The sequence below is a fragment of the Garra rufa genome, chromosome 22, assembly GCF_049309525.1.
Source record: "Garra rufa chromosome 22, GarRuf1.0, whole genome shotgun sequence".
NCBI classification, from domain to species: domain Eukaryota; kingdom Metazoa; phylum Chordata; class Actinopteri; order Cypriniformes; family Cyprinidae; genus Garra; species Garra rufa.
This window is the reverse complement of record NC_133382.1, coordinates 15,719,282-15,741,562: the sequence shown is the minus strand read 5'-3', so window position 1 is coordinate 15,741,562 and position 22,281 is coordinate 15,719,282. Positions and strand designations below refer to the sequence as shown.

Below are 22,281 nucleotides of genomic sequence, written 5' to 3'. Positions count from 1 at the left end.
ACCAATCTGGGTAGTTTATGATTACTCGCTATGGCGTTTTAAAATTATTTTATTTGAAATTGCGCAAGCAAGATTTTTATTTATATACGAAGTGCTTCACAGTAATATAGCAGCAGATTTAAAAGATTACATGTTAAATGTGTTAAAATATCTCTAATAACACACAGAAAAACACATATTTGAATGAGAGTTTTCGTGTTTTTGGCCGTCAAGCGCTCCCTAGAGTACAAAAACAGGAAAGTCATTTTGTTATTATAAAATTATGTACATATTAATACAAACATATACATCTCACAACAATAATGAAAAAAAAAATGTGAAAAGGTGCACGTACAAACGATTTTTAATGTTTAAATGGTGGTTTAAATGTATTTTTTGATTACCAAGTCTGCATTTATTTGATCTAAAGTACAGCAATCCTGTGATTTCAAAGCTGATTTTTTTTAGCATCATTACTCCAGTCACATGATCCTTCAGAAATCATTCTAATATTCTGATTTGCTGCTCAAAAACATTTTTTTTAATATATTCAAATAGAAAAGTAATTTTAAATAGTAGAAATATTTCACAATATTACAGCTTTTGCTGTAATTCAGATCAAATAAATGCAGGCTTGGTGAGCAGAAGTGAATTCTTTAAAAAACATTAAAATCATGTCAAAATCTTACTGTTCAAAAACTTTTGACTGGTAGTTTGTTCAAAGTAGTACCATTTTGTTTAGTTTATTTTATAAAATGTTTACAATCTGGCTCTTTCATAAAGTCTTTTTCAGTGGCAGGTTACGTGACATTAATAAAAAAAAATGCAGCGATCATTTTAAGGAACAGTATAAAACAAACAATAATAAACAAAATATTGTTTGTATTATTATTTTAGGGATATTTCTTGTAAACAAAATATGACTGCCATTTTAATGTACATACATTATTTTACACTAAGAACAATGTGATCAATAATCAGATGGAACAATAATATAAACTTATGTCCTTCTTTGCCTTTATTGTACAATAAAATTCACAAACAAAAGTCATACAAAACACTTTATCCGTCCTGTTGCGGCGAAGGAACATTCTGTCAGTTGCTATTTCTCCACCTGTTCTTTGAACATTCGTTAAAAACACTACTATAAAGCTTCTTTGTCTGTAAATCCACATAGTACAGCAAAAATACACCCCAATGGCTCATTTCAACCTTGTCCCCTGAGTTTAGTGTCAGTCCTATAAAGCGAGCGAGCTCCTTTGTCCCTTTAGTTGAACTGAAGTTGTACAGTACAGCCATCTATTGCATCTAAGCAATACATATCACCACACACACAAATGATCTTTAAGCACACAAAAGATCTTGAAGTAAAAAAGTCAGACAAATGTGCACATAATATAACAGAAATCAACTAAAACTGACTGACGAAATTATAACTCCATTCCTATAACTTTAAGCATAATCTTACTCTGTATAGAAATTCATACATGGGTATTTACTATTATACAATGGCACCAGAAATGTAATTATTCATTTTCAAATTAAATTACAAATTACAATCAGTTTTCGAATGTTCGCTGTAACAAAGAACAGCAAACAGGAAGCATCAGAAAATCAGTGTGACCAGAGAAAACCACTTAAATGACGGATTAAAATAAAATAAACCAAATGTACATTCAGCATAAATAGGTTATAGTAGTGCCATAATTGTCAGAGCATTATTTTATCCAATGCACAATAACACCTCTGTCAGCCTTCTCTCATTTACGGCAATAATAATTAGCATTATAAAAGCACTTTGAAGGAACTACAGTTGAGGTCAATAGTTTACATACACCTTGCAGAATCTCCAAAATGTGAATGATTTTACCAAAATAAGAGGGATTGTACACAATGCACGTTATTTTTATTTAGTAATGACCTGAATAAGATATTTCACATAAAAGATGTTTACATATAGTTGAATTAAAAAAAAACGACCCCATTCAAAAGTGTACATAAACTTGATTTTTAATACTGTTGTTACCTGAATGATTCACATCTGGGTTTTTTTTGTTTAGTGATAGTTGTTCATGAGTCCCTTGTTTGTCCTGAACAGTTAAACTGCCTGCTGTTCTTACAAAAAATCCTTCAGGTCCCACAAATTCTTTGGTTTTCAGCATTTTTGTGTATTTGAAACCTTTCCAACAATGACTGTATGATTTTGAGATCCATCTTTTTTTTCGCACCGAGGACAAATCTGAGACTCATATGCAACTATTACAGAAGGTTGAAATGCTCACCGATGCTTCAGAAGAAAAAACAATGCATTAAGGGCTGGGAGGTGAAAACTTATGAACAGAATGAAGATTTTGATCTTATTTTGCCTAAATATAATATTTTTTCACTTAGTACTGCCCTTCAGAAGCTACAGAAGATACATAATTGTATATTTTAATAGTAAGTTAAATTTACCCTGATCTTCAAAGTCAAATTTTTTCACCTCCTGGCTCTTAACGATCATACAACTATGTAATAGTTGAGTCCATCAGTTGTCCTCAGTGTGAAAAGATGGATCTCAAAATCATACAGTCATTGTTGGAAAGGGTTCAAATACACACAATTGCTGAAAAACCAAAGATTCTCTGGGACCTGAAGTGTTTTTCTCAGGACCAACAAGGGACTCATGAACTATCACTAAACAAAAAAAAAAAAACTGTGCATCAGGAATAAACACAATATAACGAATCAAGGTGATATAAACCTTTGAACGGGGTAATTTTTATAAATACAACTATTATTTTCTCTTGTGAACTACATGTAAATGACTTTTATACTACATTTTAAATGACTAAATAAAATATATCATGCATTTTGTATGATCCCTCTTATTTTGGGTCAAATAATTCACATTTTGCAGATTCTGAAAGATGTATATAAACTTTTGATCTCAACTGTAAGTGGGAAGTAATTCCAAAGGAATATAAAAAAAAAATCCTCAGGAAATATATCTACCATGTCAAAAAAGCTTTGGGTGAGCTAAAAATGCACACAAAACCAGATCTGATGTGTCTAATGTCCCTTGTGTCCTGCAGTGGATGTTTGCGGCTGTAGTTTCTCAGATTTCCTGTCTTTAGTCTCGGTGTCAGAGGCCGAGTCTGAATCCTGCGCCTGCTGCTGTTTCAGCCACATGTCTGAGTACAAGCCTCCCTTCGCCAACAGCTCCTCATGCCTACCACAAACAACAATACTGGACTTTAAACCACATAGCTCATGTATTAATCCATCTGAGTTTGTGTTCAGTATACCTTAAAATAAACCCACCTTCCTCTCTCCACAATCTGTCCATCACGAAGGACAAGAATCACATCGGCTCCAATCACAGTCGACAATCTACAATACGTACATCAAAGATTGATCAATGAAAAATTCTGTAATTTAGTTTCATGACTTGTTTTATGAGCATAATTGATGGAAGATTGATTTAATGATGTGTTTACCTGTGTGCCACCACAATGGTGGTTCTGTTGGCACAGACTTTAGCCAGTGAGGCCTGAATATTTCGCTCTGTCTGTGTGTCCAGAGCAGACGTGGCCTATGGGTAGACGATAAGTCATTTAGTCTTTAGAAATGTTGTGCTTTACACAAATGAATCTCTTTCACAAATAATCTGAGTTTTTGCTCTAACGAAAACAAGACAATTGCATTAGCCCAAAATCCTTCACCGCATATTCAACTTCAAATATGTGACCCTGGACCACAAAACCAGTCATAAAGGTCCGTTTTTGGAAAATCTAAAACCTGAGGGTGCCAAAAATCAAAATATTGATAAAATCACCTTTAAAGTTGTCCAAATGAGGTCCTTAGAAATGCATATCACTAATCAAAAATTAATATTAAGTATTTGATACATTTATGGGAGGACATTTACGTAATATCTTCATGGAACATGATCTTTACTTAATATCCTAATGATTTTTGGCATAAAAGAAAAATCAACAATTTTGACCCGTACAATGTATTTTTGGCTATTGCTACAAATATTTAACAGTTTGGGGTCAGTAAGATAAGTCTCTTATGCTCATCAAGGCTGCATGCAACTGAACAAAAATAAAATAATAATTTCCTAAACTTGCTGAAACAATTGAAAAACTTCACATAAGTCATACAAATAAGCAGAACTGGGATAGTTCCCACATTGTGTATGGATTCTCCCATCATGCATTGGTGATGTCTTACCTCATCGAGGAGGATGATCTGTGGCGCTTTAAGGATAGTGCGAGCGATGGCGACTCTCTGCTTCTCTCCTCCACTCAACTTTAGCCCCCTCTCACCCACCTGAGTTTCATAGCCTACAAATAAATTTCAGTTATGAATATCAGCTATAATCTCAAATATTATCTAGACTCAAAATGGATGGCATACTAGTGTTATTTTATTTTAGTGTATGTTTAAGTTGAGATAGATATTCATTTTAATTTTAGATAGCTTTATTTGTGTTTTTGCCATTTCATTTTTTTTAGTTACTATTATTATTTTTTAAACTATATATTTTTATTATATTTTTAAGTTAAACTAAACTATTTCATACATTTCATATAAGCACATTTATAATTGTCACGTTTTGTAAATTCATGAATATTACCCCATGATTTACTCATCCTCAAGCCATCCTTGGTGTATATGACTTTCTTCTTTCAGACGAATACAATTGGAGTTATATTTAAAAATGTTCTGGTTCTTCAATGCTTTATAATGGCAGTGAATGGGTGTTGAGATTTTGAAGTCCAATAAAGTGCATCCATCCATCATAAAAAGTCCTCCACATGGCTCCAGGGGGGTTAATAAAGGCCTTCTGAAGTAAACTGATGCATTTTTGTGAGAGAAATACCCATATTTAAAACTTTACAATCTGTAAACTCTATCTTCCGCTAACTGTTGTACAGTTAAACTCCGTAAGCTCCAGTGAGAATAAGCTAGTCTCGCAAGAAGCAATGTTTGTTTATAGGAGCAAAGCAAGCAAAGTTTCTTTTGTTAAACAGTTATATATATTTGTATTCTATTGTGTACATGCATACAACAGTTAAACTAGAGATTAAGGTTAATAAAGTTGTAAATATGGATATTTTTCTTACAAAAACACATTTATTTTCTTCAGAAGGCCTTTATTAACCCCCCGGAGGCCGTGTGGGGCACTTTTTATGATGGATGGACGCAGTTTATTGGACTTCAAAATCTCAACACCCATTCACTGCCATTATAAAACTTGAAAGAGCCAGGATATTTTTAAATATAACTCTGATTGTATTCATCTGAACGAAAAGTCATATACACCTAGGATGGCTTGAGGGATTATTTAAATTATTGGTGAACTAATGTCATTTCAATGCTGCAAAGTTGTAGATTTTATATCCATGAAATGTAGCGGTTCTCACCCTCCGGGAAGGTTATGATTTTGTCATGGATGTCAGCAGCGATCGCAGCCTCCTCCACCTCCTGGTCAGAAGCAGTAACTCGACCGTAGCGGATGTTGTCTCGAATGTTGTCATTAAACAGGACGGTATCTTGAGGTACGACACCAATGTGAGCACGCAGAGAGGACTGCTTCACCTGAGACACAACCAGACAGCCACATTTAGTGCAATTTAATTTGATGTGACAGGAATTTATAGGGAATGTTTGGTTGCCCTTTTGCGCTTTCATCAATGGCAGGTTTACCTTTGAGATGTCTTGGCCGTCTATTTTTACACACCCGCCTTGGACGTCATAGAAACGGAAAAGCAGGCGGATGATGGTGCTTTTTCCTGATCCAGACTGTCCGACCTGAAATAAAAAAAAAATGCTTAAACATACACTAGCAGTCAAAAGTTTTTGAACAGTAAGATTTTTAATGTTTTTAAAAAAAGCCTCTTCTGCTCACCAAGCCTGCATTTATTTCATCCAAAGTACAGCAAAAACAGTACAATTTTGAAATTTTGGTAAAATAACTATTTGAATATATTTTAAAATGTTTCAAAAAGCATATATAATCAATATAATCTTTTTTGTTATGTTACAAATGATTTATATTTCAGATAAATGCTGTTCTTCTGAACTTCCTATTCATCAAAGAAACCTGAAAAAAAATCTATTCAGCTGTTTTCAACATAATAACAATAATAAAGGTTTTTTGAGCAGCAAATCAGAATATTAGAATGATTTCTGAAGGATCATGTGACTGAAGTAATGATGGTATAAATTCAGCTTCAAAATCACAGGAATAAATTACATTTTAAAATATATTCAAATAGAAAACAGTTATTTTAAATAGTAAAAGTATTTAAAATTTTTTACTGTTTTGCTGAATTTTGTATGAAATAAACGCAGGCTTGGAGAGCAGAGTCTTCTTTAAAAACATTAAAAATCTTACTGAATAGAATAGAATAGAATAGACTTACAAGTGCAACTGTTTGTCCAGGGAGAACGGTAAAAGAGACATCTTTCAGAATCTCCTTGCTGCAAAAATATCCACATTGCATAAAAAAGCTTGAGTGAGTATTGCTTATTTAGGACACAAATTATTACAAAATCCATAAAAACAAATATGACTGAAGCTGCTGACCCTTGCGTGTAGCTGAAGGAGACATTCTCAAACTCTACTTTTCCTTGTTTGTAGTTCAGGCTTCCTGCGTTGACATCATCCTTCACCTAAATCAGATCATCATGTTTTTAATTGTTCAAAAGCTTCTGCTAAATAAATTTAAATGAAAAACCATGCACTCACCTCCTCTTCCTCAGTGAAGAGCTTGAACATGCTTTCCATATCGATAAAGGAGTTCTGGATCATTCTGTTAGAGGAAAGATACATGTTTACTGTTGGATGTTCATTTTTTTTTAAATATATAGTTATCTATACACTGATAAGAAAAGCTTCATACCTGTAGTATGTTCCAAACCAGTTGAGAGGAGTGTAGAGCTGGATGATGTACGTCCCAAACAGCACATAATCTCCTACCTGGAAGACCACGATGAGTTAAATGTAATTTATGTCACATGATGAAAATGATGTTGAAATATGCTCTTACGCTCAAAAAGACTATGCAGTAAAACTGTAATATTGCGTATATATTTCCTGTAATGCCTAACGATAAACTGAATGCACCTTTGCTGAATGTTCAAGTATTTTTGAACAGTAGTGTACATTTCCACTACCAGATTTTTTGTGATTTTTTAAAGTCTCTTCTGCTCCCCAAGCCTGCATTTATTTTATCCAAAGTACAGAAAAACAGTACAATTTTGAAATATTTGTATTATTTAAAATAACTGTTTTCTATTTGAATAAATTATAAAATGTAATTTATTCCTGTGATTTCAAAGCATATTTTTTCAGCATCATTAATTCAGTCACAAGACCCTTTAGAAATCATTATATTCTGATTGGCTGCTCAAAAAGTTAAAAGTTCAGAAGAACAGCATTTACCTGAAATACAACTCTATTGTAACATTATAAATGTCTTTATCATCACGTTTGACCAATTTAAATATGTTACAAAAGCTTTTTATTTCAGATACACGCTGATCGTTGGATCTTGAAAAAATGCACTCAACTGTTCAGAATAACAGCAAATCAGCATTAGATTCTTGAAGGATCATGTGACACTGAAGACTAGAGTAATGCTGAAAATGTAACTTTGATTACAGGAATTAATTACATTTGAAAATATATTAATATACAAAACAGTTATTTTAAAATTCTACTGTTTTGCTGTACTTCAGATCAAATAAATGGAGGCTTGGTTAGCAGAAGAGACTTCTTTAAAAACATTAAAAATCGTACTTGAAAAAACTTTTGACTGGTAATTTCTGTTCCTTCTTTTTATTTATTTTTTTAAATATCTTTGCTGCTATAATCCATCTATTGTTTAAGGTGAGACACAGCAGGTGAATAGGGTCAATTATTGAAAATAATGAAATGAAATATGCGCTAATTTGCATACATTTCTAGTACAAAAATCTAAACACTGGATGAAGTCAGTTTCAAAATTCGTGTTAATTTTTTTTGACATATTAGAGTCAAATGCTTTTACAGAGGGAATTGTGGGTATCTCATTTTGTCACAACATAATGCAGAAAAAACTTAGAACAGACAGAAAACACTATTTTTATTTTATTTTTACAATTTTGGGGGGAATAAAATTAATAAAATCAAGCAAATTATATGAACAAATTCCTCTGTAAAAACCTTTAGAGTATAGACAGGAATAAAAATTTAGAGTTCGGTGAGGGTAAGTGCTACTGAAGTGGAGATTTATGGCTCAGTGTAGAAGAAAAAAACTCATTTTGAGAAAACGGCCTTTAAAAAATATGTATTGTAATTGAAATCTATTGACACAAATAGATAAAGTGCTATAAAAGAAACACTTAACAGTGTCTTTTGGGTGTTTTCTTTCCAATAGACTGAAAAAACACTTGATGAAACACCAAAGGCCAAAATCTCAAACTTGACAGGTGCATGAAAAAATGTGTTTTTGCCTGCAGTGTCTCCCCTTAATGATTTCAGAATTATCTGGCAGTGGTCTGATATCTGAAGTGTCCTGACTGTTTTCATACCTGAAACTTTCCCTCTGTCACAAAGTACGCACAAAGCAAAGATCCGGTCAGAAGTCCCATGCCGATGATGAGATTCTGCGTTTGATTTAGGAGCGCCAGAGACGCGTTGGTCTTCCACTCTGATACCTGAGCAAATGAAAAAGTGTCATTTATTTATATGACTGCTAGCTCTTCAACCTTAAATTCATTTCAAATCAGTTACCTAAAAATAGTGATGAAACAACAAATGTTACCTGATATTTCAAGATGGCATCCTCAAAGCGACTCACTTCATAGCCCTCTGCATTGTAATATTTCACCTGTTGACAATATCATAAATCAATCACAGCAGCATATGCAATGCATATTATGTGTATTATTTTGCATAGCACCAGTTTGCTATTCTTCGTAACACACATTCTGATGCCTTAGTCAAATATAGCGAAGCCGTACCGTCTCAAAGTTCAATAAAGAGTCCACAGCTTTTGATTTAGCATTGTTATCTTGTGTGTTCATATCTCGTCTGTACTTGGTTCTCCATTCAGTGATAACAATGGTGAGAGCTGAAAGAGACACAGATAACAGCAATCAATCAATGCATCAAATGCTCATCTGATATAGTTCAAATCGTATTTCTTTGGTGACTACTAAGATGAAAGAATCAAAAACAATATTGCACTACAATTTAGGTATGTTCAAAACTACTGTACACACTATTTGTGAAGTATGCAAAGTAAAATCAAGCGTGATTTTAAAATAATCGTTTTTATTTTTAAATAAACATAGAGTGATATTTTATTCTGTATTATACACTACCAGTCAATGGTTTTAGAACAGTAAGATTTTAATATATATATATATATATATATATATATATTTTTTTTTTTTAAAGTCTCTTCTGCTCACCAAGCCTGCATTTATTTGATCCAAAATATATTAAAAAAAAATGTAAAAATTGCTAAAAAATTTTACTATTTAAAATAATTGTTTTCTGTGTGAATATATTTTTAAAATTTAATTTATTCCTGTGATCAAAGCTGAATTTTTAGCATCATTACTCCAGTCACATTATCCTTCAGAAATCATTCTAATATTCTTATTTGCTGTTCAAAGAACATTTATTATTATGAGTAGGTTTTTTCAGGATTCTTTGAAGAACAGAAAGATTCAACAATCAGCATTTATCTGAAATAAAACGCTTTTGTAACTTTGTACACTATACCATTCAAAACCTTGAAGTCAGTATAATTTTTTTTGTTTGTTTTTCGGGCAAGAAATTATAGAAATTAATACTTTAGTTTAGCAAGGATGCTTTAAATTGATCAAAAGTGACAATAAAGAAATGTATAATTTAATAAATTTAATAATTTATTTCTATTTCAGATTAATGCTGTTCATCTGAACTTTCTATTCATCAAAGAAACCTGAAAAAAAATCTACTCAGCTGTTTTAAACATTATAATAAATGATTTTTGAAGGATTGTGCAACTGGAGTAATGACGCTAAAAATTCAGCTTTGAAATCACAGGAATAAATAACATTTTTAAATATATTCAATATAAACAGTTATTTTATTGAATAAAAAAAAATATTTTAAAATTGCACTGTTTTTGACTGGTAGTGTATACTACTTAAGTATTTTTTATATCAGATTGAATTTCTACTGAATTCATACAGTTTGCATCATATTTTGACATATGCTTTAGTCATTTGTATTATGTTTCATATCTTTTTTTACACATCTATTTATGTATTTCACATCACATTAGTACTTTATTAGTACTTCAGTTGTGAAGGCAACATTTCTTATTTTTCATGTAAGTTTTTCATCTTATATTTATATTTTGTCATTTTAGCTTTATTTCTGAAAGTGAACTGAAAGTTATTTTTAATCATTTTTGTTAACAATAAAAAACTAATGTGGCAAAAAATAGAGCACACGTTTGCATACTGCATTCCGTTTCCATGCTACACTTACAAAAGGCAGTATAAATTATGTTCTGCACAATATGCTAGCATTCAAGCTCGCTATTATTCAATTACACACCTAAACCAGCTAAACAAGGTATTCAAATTTAACTTGCCATTTAAGTGTAAACAATACCTTACATTAGAATATTTCCCTATACACAGTTATTGCATTACTTAAATTTACTTCTACTTTTAATACTTTCCTTTCACAGGTTACATTAGATTAGATTCTTTATTATCATTGTACAAGCATACAATGAAATTATGGTGCACTCAGGGACAGGATTCAGAAAAGTAACCACAAATGAAGCAACTACAGTATTTATAATCAGCAATGTGTGTGTTTATGTATTTACATTTAGAAATAACCATTGTTAGATACTTACTGAGGTAGAGGGCCATGCAAACGAAGACTATAAGGCCAAACCAGGCATTGAAATTGGATATGAAATAGACAATGGCGATGACAATGTCAGCCATAGTGGGGAAGATGCTGAACACGATGTAGCTGTCAGATTAAACAAAAAATACATTTATATGTCATAAACTGAGATCACTTTTACAGCACAAGCACACTGAGTTTTATTTGCATGAATGCTAATGCATCCAAGATTAATATTGCACACAGACCTACTTGACCTTGTGTATACTTGCATTTAAATGCAAACAGCTTGAGATAAGAAGGTCTGTAGTATCTAGATGCAGTAGCTGTTCATTTTAAAACATTTTTTAGCTCTTACCTCAGCAGACTGTTGATGGATGAAGTTCCTCTGTCGATGCTTCTCAGGACGTCCCCCGTGCGGCGACCCAGGTGCCAGCGCAGAGACAGAGAGTGTAGATGAGCGAAGAGACGCACCTGGACCACACGGTTTGTGTACTGCTGCACTCGGATCCACAGGAACGAACGCATGTTACTTACAAACCCAGACGCACCTGCAGATGGAAACAAATGGAGATCAGATTGTGGTTGGATTCTAAAGGATATTTAACATCACACAAAGAAATTATTAAAGGTATAGTTTACCCAAAAATTAAAATTTTTTGATGTTTATCTGCTTACCCCCAGGGCATCCAAGATGTAAGTGACTTTGTTTCTTTGGCAGAACACAAACAAAGTTTTTTAACTCAAACGGTTGCAGTCTGTCAGTCATATAATGGCAGTCAATAGTTACCAAATCTTTAAGAGTAAAAAAACATGCACAGACTAAACCAAATTAAACCCTGCAGCTCGTGACGATACATTGAGGTCTTATGACACAAAACGATCGGTCTGTGCAAAAAACTGGACAGTATTTATATCTCATGAATAGGGATGCACCGATCATGATTTTTCATGGCCCATTCCAATACCGATTTTTTACAAGCAAGCTCCGATTCCGATACCGATACCGATTTTTCAAAACCAAGAAGTTATGCAAGTAAACAACATAAACAACATGTTTATTTAGTATTTAACAGGCCAAACTGGCTTTGGCTATTGAAACAAAAGCATCTGACCAATTAAATTAAATAAATAAAAAAATATTAAATTAAATACAGTTTAATAAGTAAAACGTGCTTTTAGTAAAGTAAAACAGTAAGCCAACAGGCATTTTAATGTAAAATAATAATAATCATTCTTAACAGAACAGACTTTTATTTTTGTCTTTTCAAAAGTAGATGCTTGTTTTTTTTTCTACAAAAAGAAGCATCTCAGTTTTGTCACAAGTGAGTCTGTTTCTTTTTTCATCTATCACGTGAAAAGCTGAGCTGAACAAACGTTCGCTGTCCACACTTGTGCAGGGCGCGGACAGGTACGCTCGCGCAACTTCAGCGAGCGCAGGAAAGCGGCTCTTATTTGTGCACCAGTACAACAACGGCTGGTCGCTTCTTGGTATCTGTGCTTCAGACAGATTGGTCTGCATTAAAACCTCCACACAAGTGACATGTTTCTGAATGAATCAAATGCCGCGGCCGATTTATGGCCCGTCAACCGGTGCATCCCTACTCATAAATTTATATTTATACCTCAATGTATCGTCAAGAGCCGCAGGGTTTAATTTGCTTTTGTCTGTGTACTGTATGCTTTTTTTACTCTTAAATATTTGGTGCCCATTGACTGCCATTATATGACTGACAGACTGCAACGGTTTGAGTTAAAAATATTTGTTTGTGTTCCACTGAAGAAACAAAGTCACCTACATCTTGGATGCCCTGGGGGTAAGCAGATAAACATCAAATTTTTATTTTTGGTTGAACTATCCTTTTAAAAGGGGACATTGGATGTCTATTTTCCACAAATTATTATGATTTCTTTACAGTCTTTATTAACAGTCTGCAACATGCTTTGGTTAAAATTCCACAATTGTTGTGTAAAACAACACCGTTTTTACCTTGTCGAAAACAGCTCTGTTTACAGAGATCCATTTCGGTGCATGACTCTTTAAATGATAATGAGCTATTGGGCTGGGCTTGAGCAATATGACGTCATATTGCTCAGAAAGTCAAAATGTCTTGAAAATTGAGACCGTTTAGGTTTTTTTGGAGATTAAAAAAAGATTTTTTTTAAAGGATTTTTTTCATTGTAGGGTGGTTGAAGTGTTTTTTTTTTTAGGAAAGAAATTATAGAAATTAGTACTTTTATTTAGCGAGGATGCTTTAAATTGATCAAAAGTGATGGTAAAGAAATTTACAATGTTACAACAGATTTCAGATAAATGCTATTTTTCTGAACTTTCTATTCATCAAAGAAACCTGCATTTATTTGATTAAGAATACAGAAAAAAAGCAGTAACACTGCAAAATGTTATTACAACATAAAACAATGTTTTTTACTTTAGTATATATAATTTTATATAATACATATATATATATACATACACTTAAATGTATTCCTGTGATCCTCCAGTCTTAAATGTCACATGATCCTTCAGAAATCATTCTGATATGCTCATTTATCATTAGAATTATCAACATTGAAAACAGTTGTGCTGCCAAATATTTTTCTTTTTCTTATTGGATGAATAAAAATTAAAAAGAACAGCATTTGTTCAAAAATCTATGTAAAATCTATGCTATCACTTTTTATTAATTCAACACATCCTTGGTGAATAAAAGTATTAATTTCTTTCAAAAAAAAGAAGGAATAAAAATTACTGACCCCAAACTTTTAAACAGTATTTTTTTTGTATATTGTTAGAAAACCTCTTTAGAATCCTGAAAAAAGTATCACAGGTTTCCAGAAAAATAGTGAGCAGCACAACTGTTTTCAACATTGATAATAAATCAGCATATTAGAATGATTTCTGAAGGATCATGTGACAATGAAGACTGTGGTAAGTATGCTGAAAAAGTAGCTTTGTATCACAGGAATAAATGACATTTTAAAATATATTCACATTGAAAACTGTTATTTTAAATTGAAATAATATTTCACAACGTTACATTTTTTCTGTATTTTTGATCAAATAAATGCAGCCTTGATGAAGCGTCTTTAAAAATTATTATCATATCTCACTGATCCCAAACCTTTGAGTGGCAGCGTATATGCAAACACCATGTTAAACTAAATTTTACATATGATATCCCCTTTAAATTAGGGAAATATTTCCTTACCAGCTCCACCTCCTTGAAAGAACTTCAGAAGCGCATAAACACACACTGTAGTGGCTAGAGTTTTCCAAGAGCTCCCATCTGTCAGCTGGTTCACTGTGAGTGTGAAAGGAGGTAATCAATGGGTTAGCACGTAATATATGTGACCCTGGACCACAAAACCAGTCATAAGGTTAAATTTTACAAAACTGAGATATATACATCATATGAAAGCTCAATAAATAAGCTTTCTATTGATGTATGGTTTGTTAGGATAGGACAATATTTGGCCGAGATACATCTAATTGAAAATCTGGAATCTGAGGGTGCAAAAAAATCAAAATACTGAGAAAATCACCTTTAAAGTTGTCCAAATTAAGTTCTTAACAATGCATATTACTAATCAAAAATTACATTTTGATAGGTTTACAGTAGGAATTTTACAAAATATGTTAATGTAACATGATCTTTACTTAATTTCCTAATGATTTTTGACATAAAAGAAAAATCTATAATTTTGACCCATACAATGTATTTTTGGCTATTGCTACAAATATACCCCAGCAACTTAAGACTGGTTTTGTGGTCCAGGGTCACATATACACACACATACTGTACATAGATATATATTTGAATCTTGACTGAATAAGACTCTTATTCTGTACCTATGTTCTTGTAGTAGATGGGCACAAACACATTAATGACGCGCTCCACTGCCAGCATCCCGAGACAAAGCAGAACCAGCAGCTGGAGCAGGACGTTGCCTTTAGGCCACATGTACGGCACTAACAGACGCACCTTCTTCCCAAAATCTTTCCACGTAGACTGATTCTCATTAGAATTGCCCAAGAGAGGCTGAAAACAAGTAAGAGATGTATTAGGTTAATTATTATTACAAGAGTAAGATTAAAGAGTACATGTAATGTCTTACTGCTCCGTGCTCCACGTCTCGCTCATCTTCATTGACCAGAAGCATGTAGGGTCGGCGTGGCAAGCCTGGAGCTTTGAGGCCTAACAGGAACAGCAAACCTGAGCTGAAGTACCGCACCAGCCAGAAAGCAAACTCCATCTGCAGACGATGAATATTATGTACACAGTGATTATGATTTGCTATTGTTTGTATATGCTAGAATCATGCACCTTTTTCATGTGAAAGAGTAAAGAGTGACATTATTATAATGTGTCTCACATTTTGAGCAGGGTTGCCAGGTCTCCAAAAGAAAAAAATAACAGTTGCCCAACTGCTATTCAACACTATGCCAAATAAAAAAAAAAAAAATTCTAGTTCTTTTCCCCTCCATCGAAATCGCAAAATTACTTTGACCTCCAGACTAAAAAAAACAACTCGTGGAAACAGTGTAAAAGTAGCCCAATTCTGCAGGAAAATCACAGACTTGGCAACACTGATTTTGATCGTTTTAGTCAAAAGCTTTTAAACAAAAAATCTTTAAAGATTTTTTAAATGTTTTTTTTTCAATAAAAAATTATTTAGTGGCATGGATTTGATTGCAATTTATCCAGATTTACTTTTCTGTTTTTAATGGATTTAATGTTAATAAAATGGATTTAATGTTTAATAACGTTTAACATATAATACATAATGTTTAGCATCACTAAGTTTTTTTTTTTGTTTTTTTGTTTTTTAAGATGTCTCTTATATTCCAGTTTTTTTTTTTATAAAAAATACAGGGAAAAAATATTATGAAATATTATTGCAATGTAAAATAACAGTTTTCTATTTTGATGGATTTTAAAATATAATTTATTTCTGTGATGTAAAGCTGAATTTGCATCAGCCATTAATCCAGTATTCAGTGTCACACAATCTTTCAGAAATCATTCTAATATGCTAATCTGTTATCAATGTTGGAAACAGTTTGCAATTTATCCAGATTTACATTTCCATTTTTAATGGATTTAATGTTAATAAAATTAATTTAATATTTCATAATGTTTAATACATAATATGTAACGTTTGGGATCAGTAAGATTTTTTTTTTTTTTTTTAAATAAGACTCTTATGTTTCAGTTTAGTTGATAAAAAATACAGAAAAAAAAATTATGAAATATTACTGCAATGTAAAATAACAGTTTTCTATTTTAATACATTTTACAATATAATTTATTTCTGTGATGTAAAGCTGAATTTTCATCAGCCATTACTCCAGTCTTCAGTGTCACACGATCTTTCAGAAATCATTCTAATATGCTAATCTGTTATCAGTTTTGGAATTTTTTTTTTTTAAACCTGTGATACTTTTTTCAGGATTCTCTGATGAATAAAAAAGTTTAAAAGAGCAGCATTTTTTTTTCATCCTTGCTGAATAAAAGTATTAATTTCTTAAATTTACTGACCCCAAACTTTGAACAGTTGTTAATAAAGATTACTGTTTTAAATAAATGCTGTCGTTTCTAAAGTTTTATTCATTAAAAATCCTAAAACAAATCTCACAGATTCCCAAAAAAATATTAAGCAGCACAGCTGTTTCCAACATTGATAGTAAATCAGTCTTGTGACAGTGAAGACTGGAGTAATGATGCAGAAAATTCAGCTTTGCATCACAGGAATAAATTCTATTTTATAGTATATTAAAATAGATATAGATATTACTTTAATATTATTTTTTTCTGTATTTTTAATAAATTAAACACAGCCTTGATGAACAGAAAAGACTTCTTTTAAAAACATAAAAAAAATCAAACTGATCCCAAACATTTTAATGGTGTTTTTAAGAATATAATTTATTTTTATTGTATTATTTTTATTTTTATTTATTTATGTATTTATTTATTTATTTGAAAACTGGACTGTTTTTGTAAACTCTCATTAAGGAAAATCTAGCAAATTTGTTGCCATTTTTACAACATGCTTTCAACTTCTACATTCAATATTTAAATTGTAAAGCAAGACTAGTGTGAGTAAAGTGAAACTTCCATGTCATGAAGTGTCACAAAAATCTTAAACAGTTGGGGTGTGGCTAATGCGGGCAAAAAGGCATGCAGCTAGAACTGACCATGACTCAACAGTATTTACAAAGTCACTGCTTACTATTTAAAGACACATAGCGACTCGACAATATTGTTTTGTGATGACGATTAAACATGACAGAATTGCTGTGTCATTCAGAGTTGATAAACCTCATCTGTTGAATCCTGAATATTCACAAATTTCACACTACTACCAAAATGCTAAGTCATGGTGTGTGAGCAGGGTTCTTACATCTGTCACCACTTCACAGAACAACCGCATCTGTGCCAAAGGTTATGGTACAGAAATATATAACACTATACAAAAGCACTAAAAATTACCCTAAATAGTACAAATTGGTGCATTACTTGACATTCAAGCTATTACTTTCCATCTTATGGATGATAAACAAGCAAAATAAAATCCCATATACAGTGCCTTGCGAAATTATTCATACACCCCTTCATTTTTTTCTGTTTTGTTGATGCCTTATGTTAAACTACTTCAAATTACTTTTTTTCCCACATCAATCTACACTCCCTACTCCATAATGGCAAAGCAAAAAATTGGTTTTTAACATTTGTGCAAATTTTTAAAAAAATAAAAAACTGAAAAGATCCCGTTGCATAAGTATTTATACCCTTTTCTGAAACACTCGAAATTTAGCTCAGGAGCATTCATATTGCTTCTAGATGTTACTACACTTCGAGTGGCGTTAAACTGTGGCAAATTCATTTGAATGAGTATGATTTAGAAAGACACACCTCTCAGAAAACGTCTAACAGCTGAAAATGCATATCAGAGCAAAAACCAAGTCCTGAGCTCAAGATAACTGCCTGCTGAGCTCAGTGACAGACTTGCGTTAAGGCAATGATCTAGGGAAGCGTTCAGAAAAAAATCTGCTGCATTGAAGGTTCACAGAAGCATTATCCATAACAGAAGATGACTGGAACAACTAGGACTCTAGAAAATGTCTGCCAGCCCCCATCCAAGCTGACAGAGCTTGAGAGGTGAAAAGGTGAGGCAAAGAATGGCAGATAATTGCCAAATGCAGATGTGCAACTGCAAAGCTTGTCACATCATACCCAAAAAGACTTCTGTAAAGGTGCTTCAACTATGTACTGAGTTAAGGGTATGAATACTTAGGCAATGTACTTAATCCAGTGTTTTATTTTGAATCAATTTGTAAAATTTGCAAATCTGGTTTTTGCTTTGCCATTATTATGGTGTATGGAGTGTAAATTGATGTGGGGAAAAACTCATTTAAAGCAGTTTAACATAATGCTGCAACAAAACAAAGTGTGAAAAAAATGAAGGGGTATGAATACTTTTTCAAGGCACTGTATTTACATTATTTCAACAAATATCATGCATATTTCATGCATATGCAAATCAACATTAAACAGTGTTCCAATCACACACATACCTGTTGATCAGATGTTTCTAGAGTCCACCACCACTGAGGGCTCATCCATGACGCAAACGCTAGGTTTTCAGCTGCAAATGCCACAGACCAGTACATTAACAGTACTGTACTGTGTCCTCTGGTTCTGTCCCGCACCAGAACCCTCCTCCTTTCCAGACGCAGCAGGGCCACGGCCCAAATCCAGCCCAGCATGGAGAGACAGCCGTACACAACCACGTATCCCGGCAGCTCTCCGCTCCGAGCGATTCGAAACACCATCCAGCTGAGAGCCTGCAGAACGAGCAGCACCGACAGGCTCACCTGGAGCCGGTAGAGTCGAGAGCGAGGGATGAACTTGGGCTCCATGTCTGTGCCGTATCGGCTGTAGCATATACACAGAAAGGTGCCGAAGAGGAACGAGAGCATGAGGAGGACGGACGGCACCAGGGTAAAGTAGAAGCAAAAAGTCAGTCCGCCCTCCACCCAGACCTGCTGCATGGAGACCCCCGCTTCACAGTAACTCTTCATCTCCACCATGATTATTATGATGATAGTGGTGGATCCACACAAAGAATATCTGGCGAAAAAAACATAAGGTGAGGAAATAAAAACTTGTATTTGCCACAACAAAAACATACAGTGGCAGTAACATAGTACAGGGATGGTATCAGATGGTATCTCCATATTACAGTATGGGGTTTACTCCAAGGCATTTACTATAAGGCACTAGGGCTGTCAAACAATTAATTGCGATTAATCGCCTTTAAAATAAAAGTTTGTGTTTGCATAATATGTGTGGGTTGGTGTACTGTGTATATTTGTATGTATATATAAATACGCACAAATACATTTGGTCTGTCAAACAATTAATCACGATTAATCGCATCCAAAATAAAAGTTTGTGTTTGTACTAGGGCTGTCAAACAATTAATCGTGATTAATCGCATCCAAAATAAAAGTTTGTGTTTGTACTAGGTACTAGGGCTGTCAAACAATTAATCACGATTAATCACATCCAAAATAAAAGTTTGTGTTTGTACTAGGGCTGTCAAACAATTAATCGTGATTAATCGCATCCAAAATAAAAGTTTGTGTTTGTACTAGGTACTAGGGCTGTCAAACAATTAATCACGATTAATCGCATCCAAAATAAAAGTTTGTGTTTGTACTAGGGCTGTCAAACAATTAATCACGATTAATCGCATCCAAAATAAAAGTTTGTGTTTGTACTAGGGCTGTCAAACAATTAATCGTGATTAATCGCATCCAAAATAAAAGTTTGTGTTTGTACTAGGTACTAGGGCTGTCAAACAATTAATCACGATTAATCGCATCCAAAATAAAAGTTTGTGTTTGTACTAGGGCTGTCAAACAATTAATCACGATTAATCGCATCCAAAATAAAAGTTTGTGTTTGTACTAGGTACTAGGGCTGTCAAACAATTAATCACGATTAATCGCATCCAAAATAAAAGATTGTGTTTGCATAACATGTGTGGGTTGGTGTACTGTGTATATTTATACATATATAAATATGCACACATACACATTCAACTTAATACACTACCATGACAAAATACATTGCATGCATGACACTGTACTACCATGCTACTGTATCATGTCCACAAAAAAAGACAGTTCTCTGTAAATGTCATTTATTACCATGTGCATCAAATTAGTTTTACGATCATATAACACACTCATAACTTGTATTAGGCCAATAAGAAACTGAACTAACCTGTTTCAAATGTCACCGAGATCCTTCTAGCTTTCGAGTGCGTCCTTGAATAATAATTCCCCTCAGATGAATGTTAACGCAGCGTTGCTAAAACATTTAAACGTCTGCGTTTGCTGTATGTCCTTGCAGTCAGAAACTCACACCTTTCAACTCCACCATCCATGACTTACACAATAACACCGGGACAGACAAACGTCAGACCAAAGACGGGAGTTTGGTCAGACATCTCAGGGTCCTAGTGCACTAAAAAGCACTAGTCATATGTAACAGCAAATCGCTATCGTGGGCGGTGTTACTTTTCTCAGCGCTGATAAGAATGGTCCAATCACAGTTCGTTATGATAACTGAACGATCGCTTTTTGAAAGATCCTTTTATTAACTGCAGGTGCAGTGGATTTCCATTCTATGTAAAATATGAAAGACTAATATTAATTGATTTAAACGTTTATACTTTTTACAACGCAAAATGTCTACGGTAAGACAGAAAACGTCCTAAGATTTAAATAGGACTCAATGGAAGAAATAGCTTTTGGAGCAGTTGAGCGCCCCCTGAAGGAATAAACTATTTTTTCGCATATTACTCAGATGTTACATGACTAGCAATATTTCATGTACAGTCGTGGCCAAAAGTTTTGAGAATTACACAAATATTGGAAATTGGAAAAGTTGCTGCTTAAGTTTTTATAATAGCAATTTGCATATACTCCAGAATGTTATGAAGAGTGATCAGATGAATTGCATAGTCCTTCTTTGCCATGAAAATTAACTTAATCCCGAAAAAAACTTTCCAAAGCTGCATTTCATTGCTGTCATTAAAGGACCTGCTGAGATCATTTCAGTAATCGTCTTGTTAACTCAGGTGAGAATGTTGACGAGCACAAGGCTGGAGATCATTACGTCAGGCTGATTGGGTTAGAATGGCAGACTTGACATGTTAAAAGGAGGGTGATGCTTGAAATCATTGTTCTTCCATTGTTAACCATGGTGACCTGCAAAGAAACGTGTGCAGCCATCATTGCATTGCATAAAAATGGCTTCACAGGCAAGGATATTGTGGCTACTAAGATTGCACCTAAATCAACAATAGGATCATAAAGAACTTCAAGGAAAGAGGTTCAATTCTTGTTAAGAAGGCTTCAGGGCGTCCAAGAAAGTCCAGCAAGCGCCAGGATGGTCTCCTAAAGAGGATTCAGCTGCGGGATCGGAGTGCCACCAGTGCAGAGCTTGCTCAGGAATGGCAGCAGGCAGGTGTGAGCGCATCTGCACACACAGTGAGGCCAAGACTTTTGGAAGATGGCCTGGTGTCAAGAAGGGCAGCAAAGAAGCCAATACTCTCCAAAAAAACAGATTGAGGGACAGATTGATCTTCTGCAAAAAGTATGGCGAATGGACTGGTGAGGACTGGGGCAAAGTCATATTCTCCGATGAAGCCTCTTTCCGATTTTTTGGGGCATCTGGAAAAAGGCTTGTCCGGAGAAGAAAAGGTGAGCGCTACCATCAGTCCTGTGTCATGCCAACAGTAAAGCATCCTGAGACCATTCATGTGTGGGGTTGCTTCTCATCCAAGGGAGTTGGCTCACTCACAATTTTGCCCAAAAACACAGCCATGAATAAAGAATGGTGCCAAAACACCCTCCAACAGCAACTTCTTCCAACAATCCAACAACAGTTTGGTGAAGAACAATGCATTTTCCAGCACGATGGAGCACCGTGCCATAAGGCAAAAGTGATAACTAAGTGGCTCGGGAACCAAAACGTTGATATTTTGGGTCCATGGCCTGCAAACTCCCCAAATCTTAAAACTTGTGGTCAATCCTCAAGAGGCGGGTGGACAAACAAAAACCCACTAATTCTGACAAACTCCAAGAAGTGATTATGAAAGAATGGGTTGCTATCAGTCAGGATTTGGCCCAGAAGTTGATTGAGAGCATGCCCAGTCGAATTGCAGAGGTCCTGAAAAAGAAGGGCCAACACTGCAAATACTGACTCTTTGCATAAATGTCATGTAATTGTCCATAAAAGACTTTGAAACGTATGAAGTGCTTGTAATTATATTTCAGTACATCACAGAAACAACTGAAACAAAGATCTAAAAGCAGTTTA

At 33.9% G+C, this 22,281-nt stretch overlaps 1 protein-coding gene across 1 annotated transcript; it reads right to left on the bottom strand.

The window, feature by feature from the left end:
- Nucleotides 1-974: 974 nt before the first annotated feature.
- Nucleotides 975-20,323, bottom strand: LOC141297623 (ATP-binding cassette sub-family B member 6-like). The gene is made up of 20 exons (XM_073828047.1): nucleotides 20,179-20,323; nucleotides 18,462-19,017; nucleotides 14,999-15,136; nucleotides 14,733-14,922; nucleotides 14,092-14,184; nucleotides 11,238-11,430; nucleotides 10,884-11,005; nucleotides 8,980-9,089; nucleotides 8,781-8,846; nucleotides 8,548-8,673; nucleotides 6,876-6,952; nucleotides 6,722-6,785; nucleotides 6,560-6,645; nucleotides 6,396-6,453; nucleotides 5,677-5,781; nucleotides 5,394-5,568; nucleotides 4,198-4,310; nucleotides 3,459-3,553; nucleotides 3,283-3,351; nucleotides 975-3,190 (listed from the first exon to the last, which is right to left on the bottom strand). Exons 2-20 carry the CDS (start codon nucleotides 18,975-18,977, stop codon nucleotides 3,031-3,033), a joined length of 2,556 nt encoding a protein of 851 aa, XP_073684148.1. The 5' UTR covers nucleotides 18,978-19,017; nucleotides 20,179-20,323; the 3' UTR covers nucleotides 975-3,030.
- Between the last annotated feature and the right edge of the window lie 1,958 nt (nucleotides 20,324-22,281).

Bases quoted from the DNA above. Each gene is read 5' to 3' on its own strand.
- LOC141297623 (XM_073828047.1), bottom strand. From the start codon at position 18,977: ATGGTGGAGATGAAGAGTTACTGTGAAGCGGGGGTCTCCATGCAGCAG. The intron at 9,090-10,883 runs GTAAGTATCTAA...TGTCTCTTTCAG, and splicing joins TTGCATGGCCCTCTACCTCA to CTCTCACCATTGTTATCACT. The intron at 5,782-6,395 runs GTAAGTCTATTC...TTTTTATTTCAG, and splicing joins CTGGACAAACAGTTGCACTT to GTCGGACAGTCTGGATCAGG.